Below are 10620 nucleotides of genomic sequence, written 5' to 3'. Positions count from 1 at the left end.
CAGAGGATTTGTAGTGACATAAATGAAATCTCTAAAATTGCCAAATCATTTAGCAATTTCATATAGCATTTTGTAAATCACATTGAAAGATCTCTTACTTTATAAAAAATTACAAAATGTGCAGTTCAGAGAGGCCACCTGGACAACATTCACAAGACTGGACCCTGTAGAGCAGCGATGTTTCTAGGGGATGCAGGACACCCCTTGTGATTTCAGAGCACACAAGGCAGAACAGGCATGTTCTTTTATTACAGGGACAGCACTCTCTAATGAGAGGTAAAAAAATGAGTGTGTCACAGTCCCAGTAAATAATTCATCATATCGTAACTTACGTTTATCATCTTTAGGAATTTTCCCAAGCATATCCTGTGCCTAGACCCTGAAAGAAGTTAACAAGTTGAAGGACAAGCCAAGCCTATTACAGTGGTTACTGATAGAGACTAACCTCTTACATCACTGTGCTTTAGCAGACGAACTTGTAGGCAGCTACTCTGAGTCTCAGAAATTTTCTGAAATTTGACTAGTTTGCAACTTGTTATCTAGTTGGAGGCCAGCTTTGCAATTTGCTTGATCCTCAATTCCTTATGAAAAGATTACCAGAAGAGTTTAGAACATGTGCGATAGAGAATACAGGTAACAGACTGCAAAGGAACCCATTTGCTCCAGTCCCAGCCTGAACTGGTGGTGGTGACACACTTGAATAAAGGAAAATACATCCAAGTCCCTCAAATAATCTAATCATTGTAGAATAGACTAGACTAGACTAGTTCAGTTGGAAGGGACCTACAATGACCCTCTAGTCCAACTGCGATGTATTAGATTACTAGATTGTACAGTGAACTCTAGATCTAAAGGGAGACATGCAGACAGAATAAGCAGAAAGTATTTAAACAAATTCATTTCCCTCAAAATCAATTGTCAGTATCTTTCTACTGTAGTGGTATCCTGTACACTAGAAACAGTTAATAAAATCAATACAGGGGAGCGGATTTTTAGTCTTGTAATTCCATTTCTTGAAGAGTAAGATAGAGAAAAATAGTGAGCCAGATTCTGATGCTTTCACTAGAAATTTGCTCTGCAGAGCATTGTTTTCTTCAGTGTATTATTAAGGGTATATGCATTACCCAGCTATATATTGTAAGAGGATCAATGCTGAGCAGATAGCACTCACTGAATAGTTAGAGCTTTCCCTTTTACTAACCAGCAAAAATACCACTATTTAAGATGGTTCTTTCCATTTGAGCTGAATCATCCAAAAAAAGAGATGGACCTGTTCACTATAACAATATTCTTAAAGAATTCTTGTTTGTAGAACTAAATAAAAGGGAACACCTTTTATTGCAGAAACAATTTTAATAAGGTCAAAGTGTACAAAAAACTATCAGAACAAATGTTAGATGAACAGAAGATAACAGAGTAATTGTGGTCTCACTGGACAATGTGTATTACATACCTTATTGCTCATTTGAAAGAGATTGGGACTTTTTTTTTTAAACAACAGTTTTATAATTGTCCATCCTACATGCTTATTCTGTCTATTCTACTGCTGCCCCAAATGCAGGAGTTGCATGTTTCAGAGGAGCCTGCAGCTAGAAAGGTTTAACTTACATTTATCGATTCAATTCATATACTTTTTAACAAAATTTTAACAGGTTTTCTTTTTTTTTTAAAGCTTACTTGCAAGTCATGTTTTATAGGCAATATTCTACCACCTAGCTTTGGTAGTGGTTGATGTAACATTTTAAAGAATATTTGCTATTCACACAATTTGCATTAGATGTTTAAAATACCATGACTGAAACAAAAGTTAATTTGTCCAAAATGACAGTCAAAGAGGCTAAAAAGATATTTTAGAGCAATCATTGAAAGCCTTTACTGTATCATAGTCACTTCAAGTGTTGTAAAGCAGTTTTCTACAATCTTCAGCTTTTCTTCAGAAAGCAAGTTTTCTTGCTTCAATTGTCCAATAAGAGCTTCCAAGGACCTGAGTCTCCGCAAAGTTTTTATCTCCTGCATTTCAAGTAGAGTTATCTTAGAGTGGAGCTTTGAAATTTTTTGCCAAAGGTGATCTCTGTCTATGTCTTGTTTGCAGTATGAATGCTCAGTTTGTAACACTTCACTTCCACCATATGCATTTATATACACAGATTTATCTGTTTCTGTCTCCTCTGTGTCAAGAAACTCCTGCTTAATAGGCAGGAAAGAACTATTTACTATTTCAGGCTTTTCTGGACTCTCGGCTGGCACAATAATAGCAATGACAGATTCTTCACTGCCACTGAACTGTTCAATAGTTTGTGTGACTGTACTCAGTAAAACTGCATTTTCACTTGTGGGCTGTACTTCAACAGAGCAGCCTACAACATGAGAGTTAGGATTTTCAATTGCATAGTCAGTAATTGAACCTAAAGCATTTTTCAGTTTCAGAGATGAATTCAAGTAGTCAGGGTCTGTAAATTGCAAGACTGTAGCTGTACAACCTACTGGATCCTCTGCAGAAGTATGAACACTGGTAGCTTCCATGCTCTGGACTGCTGCTGCCATTAAAACAGGATGAGGTTGATGCATATGCTGCTTAGAAGAATTATCAAGAATGACACTGTCTGCCTGAAAGTCTTCTCTGTTTTGAAGTTGCAGGTTTTGAATTTGTAGGTTTTGAATTTGTAAAGGTTTACTCAATGCAGTTGAGCAAACTGCTTCTACTTTTTCATCTACATTTTCTGCAATTACAAGATTTTTCTTTGGTGTACAAGGTTCAAGTGATACAGATGCTTTCTCTGACACTACAGTTGTATTTGTTTCTTCCAGGTCTTCTCTCTTTATCTCTTGTGGGCTGTTCTGAGAAGAATCTTTTTCCTGCAGGGAAAAAAACACCAAAACCAACCACCTTGTAACAAGAAAATCACTCGAGCATAAAAAAAAAAAAAATCAGGCAAATCTCATTCTACAGCATGGTACTTTATAAGGAATAATTTAGGTGAGCACTGTTTAAAAATTACACCAGAGACCTGAAAATTCATGTAAGAGTCTTCCATAACTTTGCTTCAGGTCCTAAATGTTAAAATACTATTTTAAAGCTCTAAAGACAATAATACTTTTTTTTTTCTTTTTCAAACTCTACGGAACTTTACTGATTTACATGAGTCATCATAATTTTAAAAGCATTTTAAGAGATGTGGCTTCACAAATCTGTCTGACAAAGACTGGCTAGCATCTCCTATTATGACCTGAAACATTGTATTAAATATATGTATACTAAATATACACAGTACAAGATTTTTGCATTAAAGATGCAACAAAGTTGTTTTAGAAAGATACAGCAAATTTTCAGTCATGCAGTCTACCCCAAAGAGAATTTAACAACAAAAAAAGATTATGAATACAGGCTTGCAGAATAGTGAAACACATTCATGCACAATCACACAGGCTGATTTCTAAACGAGCAACTCAATTCTGACAACTAAACTTCACCATTCATAAAAATGGAGAACTTTTTTTTGGATGTATAGAAATCTTAGCAGAAGGATACAATTTTAACAGGACTTTAAACAGTTGTTACTGAAAGAGGGACAATTTGAAACTTATCCTTTTTAGCTACCTTCTTTTCCCCTCCTCCACATGAACTACATCACCACATGATTAGATTTAAGATCAGTATCCAAACAAGATTTTTAGTGTATCAGTCAGTGAAACAAAAATACACTAATAGTGAGTGTCTTGTATTTTTCTAGTAGGCTTGATTATGAAGAGACCAAGCTGCAGAACATGTACTCATGTTAGGCCTGTGGACTAAAAAACAAAACCAAAACTGCCCAGAACAAACAAACAGAAAGAGAAGCAACTTTAACTTTGCTAACTAAATATAGGCCAGGCAAAAAACCAAAACAAGACAGGAGAGGGGGGAAAAAAAGGGGGAAAAAAAGAAGGGGAAAACCAACCAACCAAAAAAAAAAAACCAGGCCAGGCTGAAAAAACAGATTATGATGGAAAAGATAATTCCAAAGTGTATGTTAATGAAAGTAGTCTGAAGTACCCTAATTACATTAAACTTTGTAATTTGATCTTACATGAACCTTCAGTCTTGAAAGGACTGAAAAATGTATACAAAAATAGAATTCATTTGGTTACCTTGATCTTTTCAGAGGTGAAGCTTAACATCACATCAATCTTACAGATTTTGAGAGAATGAACTATTTCCCTTTCTCTGTTCTACTAGCAGCTGAAAAAGACCTTCTCATACTAAATCTAAACTAGACAAATCTCATGTAATAAATTAGGGAAATGTCCCCCAAATCCTTGCCTATCAGAACTACCATGAAGGCTGAAGGAAAGGCACCAAAACACCTCTCAGGACAGAGCTGCTTGAAGAAAGACTTTTACTTTCATTGAAAAGTTTCCTTGTCCATCAGTCCCTGCCCTCACACTCTTACAACAGTCTTCAAAATAAAAATCCTCGCAAACTAATGTAGAATGGTTACTAATACTGAAATGTAGGCAACTAACACTGCTCTTGAGACACAAGCATTTTTTATTTAGAAGAAGAAATAATATAAAATGTTTCCCGAAGAATCATGAAGCATTTCTGGGAAGATATCCTTCACTTGTTCCGTAATACATAAAGCAAGGTGGCGGTGAAAAATATGCAAATATTGCAACTCTTCGCTCTCAGTTATCCAAACCAAGGGTTTATAGATGAGTGTTGAAAGGCAGCTTGGGACCTTAGCTTCTTGTTTCTCTACATTAACTCAGGAACACACTAACAAGGGATTCTCCCCCAGAATAAGGAGAGCTCGTTCCTGTGCCTTTATGAATATTCAGTCTATGTAGAAAATTCGTGTTTGGGGCAACTACAGAACCACTGGACAAGTCAATGGATATTGTTGATTTGCTGAGGTGGTCACTGACAGGATGTGTCTTGATGTTTAGAAAAGTGCAGTCAGAAGTGTGAGATGAAAAAAAATAATGCCAGAGAGAGAAGTGAGACCCCAGGAAAGCAAGTTCACAGTATCAGACATATGAATAACTTGGCATCTCTTCTTTTGATAGCAGGGAAGTGACAGATACATTGAAAGGAAGCATATGATATTCTTTTTCCAAATTGGATAAAACTATCTGGGATTTCCCACATATATATCGCTGATGCAAAATTAATTTAGAGAAGCCATTGGTATGTTCTTGGCAACACCACTGCATAAAAAGTTTGTTATCTTCATAATTCTACTGTCCATCTTTGTAGGTACACTATGACTGGTCTATGGTCACATGCAAAACGAGAGAATAAAGAGGCAGGGAAAAGACGACTTTTCTTTAGGGGGAAATCACATAGTTTATCTGTAAGTGCACAGAAGCACAGGGCAGCGAAGTCTAGTTCTAAACCTAGGGCTCCCTGTTACAATAACAGCAAAGGGAAGTCACGGATATATTGAAGAAGGGCAGGGGGGTTGGAAGGAAAGATATGTATTGCTACGTTACTACTGCCATAAACTGCAAGATTTTCTATTTTTATATTTGAAAGATTTATCAAGATTGGTTTTCACTCTACAGAGTCAAAAGCAGTCTGGACAACACTTGCAACTATCCAAGAAGACAGAGAACTTCATGACTAAAAAGGAATTGTTTTATAAAATTAATTAGCCACACATTTCAGTTTCAGCAATTTAGCCTTAATTCCAGTCCTTCCATTTCTGCCACCTCCAACATGATGATCCAGAGGAAAATAGTTATGTGTCAAGAAGAGAATTAGCATAGCTTTGATCAAAATTAGGTATCTGTGTAGCACAGTATTTTTATGTAGCCAATAGCACAACTCTGTGAAAGACAAGATGGAATAGTCTTTGTGGGATATCTTTAAGCAGCCTACACTCCTGAGTTCTTAGATGTTAGAGAGGTTAGGGACAGGAAAGAGAAATGCAGTTTGAAACTAATACATTCCAAAGCCAGTATTTACGTACAGTTAATAACAGGCCTTAAAAGAAGATTAAAATATTAATTAAGAGTAATTGCACAGGAAAAAATATTTAGAATCATAATATTCTCATAGGAAATTTATTTTCCCATGGAAAATTTCCTACAGGAAATGCTTCTGTAATTTCCAGTTAAAAAAAATATTGAACCTCCAGTCAAAGTATGGGAAGTTGTTCTTCTTTTACACTATGGAATCACATATTTGTTTTGTGTCAGTCCTGTTAACAAAATATTTTGATGGAATGGAATTCTATTTTTAAAATAAAATATGAATATATTACAGATAATTACAACATCTGATTACAGAAATAGCTGGTTAGCTTTGTACAATAAAAAAGATAGGAATGCATTACCTCATCACCTGGGGAACAGAAAATTGTTGGTACAGCAGTATGTTTCAAGTATCGTATACCCCATCGCACATCAAGGGAATCAGGGGTAAAATGATCACTGCATAGAAGCTGGTGCTTACTTGGAGTCCATGCATCTCGTTTCATATTCCGCAGCCATTTCTCAAGTCTCTCTTTATCATGAAGTGGAAATCTTTTTTAAAGCAGTTGAAAAAAAACAAATAAAAACACAAAGAAAAAATTTTTTTTCTTTCTGCTTTTCAAATAAATAATATCTCATTCTTCCTTACAAGGTAGTCTTTCCTTACAAAAAGATTAAAATAATCCTTTTTTAAAAACTTTAAATATGAAATGCTAATCAGGATGTCACTTACACGTTAATCCAGTAATTATCCAAATTATTTCTAGTTGGATATTTGCTCCACAATTCAGCAGCAGAATTTCTGTTGACTTCTGCTGGCCAAGGGTTTCAGAACCATAGCCAAGATGTTTTAAAAGGCTTGATCCTGCACCACTTGCTCAGAAAGTAGTTCTGCTGAAGTCAGACGAAATACTCTGACTTCATTTTAAAAAAGTTAGGTCTGGTCCTCATTTTAGAAATAGTATTTATGGAGCTTTTTTGTCTTACTAGACACAATTAGTAACAAAACCTTTTGTTACTATTTTTCGTTTAACAGAGTACCTCTTAATATACGTCAAACTTTGGATTATCTGATAACTTGGAAACCTATTTCCAGTGCAGGATTTAAATTCTGTTCAAAAAGTAAATACACACAAACACAAAGCACTTCTATATATTGTGTTTCAGCAATTAAGCTTTCTTACAGCACTGAGAGCCCACACAATATTATGTAACCCATAACTAAATTTTCAACCATCTAACCTACTTGAAAAGGAAAATGAAGAGTGTACACGTTCACAGAAAAAAATTAAATCAATTTCGAACATATATGCAAACGGTCAGACAAATTACATGGGAAAGAGAACTAAATTAAAAGAAAGTGGGAGAAAATATGTAATTTACTTAATGAATCACGATACACAAATTAAAGGGAAATTAAAGGCTCATTATGATGCATGTACAGTGAAGCAGTTATGATAATGGTAATATGAACATTCAGACCACTCTTGGCTCTCATCTCTTACCAGATATCAGGGTATTTGAAATGTGCTTACAGATTTCTCTGGTGCATATCAAGTTTCTTTCAACTCTGGCATATAAACACATACAATACATGAACCATAATTTGAATTCTGAGCACTGTTAAATGACTACTGTCAAGAAAGCAATATTCCTTAGAATCATGAGCAATAATAATAAAAAAAAAAAAAAAAACCTCTGCTTTTGGGTATATGAAACTGTAAGAGCTAGATTCATGTGATCATTAAATCTGACCTGATCATAACTATAGGATGTAAAAACTATTAGCTGTTGTCAGTATGATGGACAACAGAAACATTCAGATGTGAACAAGTGCCTACAGACTTTTTACAAGAGCCATTTTGTTTTACTCCCTAAATAGAAATGGAGCATTCCTAACTCCATTTCTTTTACCTTAGCTCTTTTTTCCTTTTAATTAACAATCAGTGGTTTTGGTAATGTTTATCACCATCTGTTAATGGAACTTCAATGCACAAAAAATTTGGTTCTGCAGTGAGGTATTCACACACAACAGAAGCTGGGGAGAGAGCCTGGAGTGCCCAGTGTCACCTGAATGCTACAAAAGACACCAGTCAGTTGGGCTACTTCTTGGCAAACTCTAGATCCCACCCTCAAACACCCAAAGCTGCAGGTTTCCCCCAAAAGCCACGCATGGCAATGACTCACTTATGCAGGTCCACAGTGTTCCAAAACTGCAAACTTAGCTGATTTTGACAGAAAGATACCTGAGATTCACAGGACAAATGTGCATGTCTTCACCCCTTCCCCAGTCTTTTGAATCTGTTGCCATTTAAGTTTTGAAGTTACCAAGGAAACAGAGCAAGCTTTTGATGCATCTTGATCTGAGTGTCTGCAGGAGTGCAAGGAATAATGCTAGCAAGAACACAATAACCTCTCAAGGACAGGTTAGAGGTTCAGCGTTTTCAAATCCTGCCTACTTAGATTGTGTACTCCCAATAGCAGCATTATATATATTATACAGCATGCCCCATGAGTAACAGAGCTTAGCCTGGGATGTTACTGCATAGGTCCAAAGAAGGCGCTCAGTAAGAGGATGGCTTCTTTCAATTGAAGGTCATGTCACCAATGGCACCCTCTCCAAGAAGGGCTTGAGAACATTTGCTTCCACTGCCGTTACCCTTGCAACACAGCATTCCTTCCCCACAGTCAGCCTGCTTCAGACAGGAAACAAAATAATCTGTAGTGAAAGACAATGTCTGGTAGAGAAATGTATAATTTTAGCTTAAGGGCAACTTTGCCAAAACCTGCTCCTGTTCTCGAAACCCCCTTACTCATCACCAGAATCTGTTCTCTGGTGTAAATGAGACACAGAAAAAAGGAAAACAGAAAGAAGAATTGAACAGAATTTATTCAGGAGCTGTCACCACTGCACGAGTCAGAGAAATGAAGAAAGAAAACAAAGAAGGGCAGTTAGGCCAGCTGAGATTAGGTCACAGTTAAAAAGTTCAGAAGGGGCTCAGACCCAAAACCAGAGAGCAGCAGAGGACTTCTTTGGGCTGGTAAGAGGCAAGGCAATAAAACTTGCAATTCACATCAGTAATAGTTGCTAATGTAGGGCAAGAGATCTCTATAAATCAAATCTCAGCACCCTTTCTACAGGACCGTGATACTTGTAATGCACCACAATTCAACAGCTAGATAAAATAGCTGTGATTTTGCAATCATCTTTATACTGATAGCATACATTTGAATATAAATATGTATCAGCACTCAAACTTGTTTTGATCATCCATGTGGCACTCACATTCTTTAAAGCAATATAAATAATTTTCATTTTCATGATTGTTTTATGATGAATCACATATTAAGAGACATGCTGGGAAAAAGAGCTTTCCTTCAATCTAAACTAAAATCCCTTTCAAAGCAGTCTTCCTGTGTGTCTTCCTACAGAGCCTTCCTGATCTTGGAATAACAATGACTACTCAGCAACTGAAAAAAAATGCCAACTTAGTTTGAGGTACAAAATTTTACCAAAACAGATTTTGAGGCTAGTTGTGAAATTTATTCTTCATTTTTTTCTTAAATGCTACAAAATTCTTTCTGTTGAGAAATGCTTAGCATACTTTCACTCAGCAGTAATACATTAATATTTAGTTAGCTGCACTGTGCCTCTCTCGGGGTTGAGAAACACTGGTTTTAACTCACCATACTGGGAATCAACAGCCATGTAACCACAACAGTACAGAGGTTACTGAGGGCCTGGGATGGTGACTAATCAATCAGGTGGCCAGATAGTACTATGCAGCCACCATAAACTGGTTTTTGGCAACGGAGCTAGTTAGTTTCCAGCTAGCTCAGCTGCCTCCAAACAAACCTGTAATGCCTCTGTTCGCAGCGTAGGCAAGATAATAATTCCAGTGGCAATATTTAAAGAATCAATGTATGTTTACTTTCCTACTCTGTTAGGCCCTTTGCTGAGCTTGCAAGCTGTCAGATAGAGGACACTCAGCTCCTTCACCATTAAGCCAATGCCTCCATTAATGCTTGCCCTACTGAAACACCCCTTCCACAAAGGCAGCCACGCTTGAAAAAAATGGGGTAACCGGTGCACTTAGCTCTAACAGCTGAACAGCCTCATGGTTATAAGCACAAATTTTATTTTTTAGTCGAATCCCTTTGGTTTTCACTTCATGAATCCTCTGCACCTATTCAAGAGCCTTTCGACGCTGCTGTACCTCCCACCCCCCCAGCAAGTACCGTCCGTCTTCGCGGGGCGGGTGGTGTGTGTAATTAAATACTCAGTCTGTCGACCCTTTTTCCCTACACCTTTCCCCTCCAGAGACAAGAACGTTATTTCCCTCCAGCCACTGGGGACCAGGCAGGGTTCAAAGGCGGCTCCCAGCCCCTAAAGTTAAGTTTCTCGGCCATTTACCTCTCCGGCTCCTGAGGGGCCGCTGCGGGCCTCGCCTCACTCGGGGTTGGCCCCTCCGGCGTTCGCCATCCCCAGGGCCAGCCCTCACCCAGACCCTACCCCCCGCCCCGGCCACTCACGGGTAGAAGCTCAGCTTGCGCTGGTCCCTGGCGCTTTGGCCCCCTCGGTTCTTGCAGCAGGACGCGGCGCAGTACCGCGGCATGGCGGAGCGGAGCGGCCCGGGCGCGGGGAGGAACCATACGCGCGCCGGC

The 10620-nt window shown here is 37.8% G+C and overlaps 1 protein-coding gene across 1 annotated transcript; it reads right to left on the bottom strand.

The window, feature by feature from the left end:
* Positions 1–1346: 1346 nt before the first annotated feature.
* On the bottom strand, positions 1347–10590 carry THAP5 (THAP domain containing 5). The gene is made up of 3 exons (XM_059816921.1): positions 10489–10590; positions 6318–6507; positions 1347–2856 (listed from the first exon to the last, which is right to left on the bottom strand). The coding sequence occupies exons 1-3, from the start codon at positions 10569–10571 to the stop codon at positions 1873–1875; spliced, it is 1257 nt and encodes a 418-aa protein (XP_059672904.1). The 5' UTR covers positions 10572–10590; the 3' UTR covers positions 1347–1872.
* Between the last annotated feature and the right edge of the window lie 30 nt (positions 10591–10620).

This window comes from Gavia stellata, chromosome 4 (genome assembly GCF_030936135.1).
Source record: "Gavia stellata isolate bGavSte3 chromosome 4, bGavSte3.hap2, whole genome shotgun sequence".
NCBI lineage: Eukaryota > Metazoa > Chordata > Aves > Gaviiformes > Gaviidae > Gavia > Gavia stellata.
This window is presented reverse-complemented; position numbering and strand designations above follow the sequence as displayed.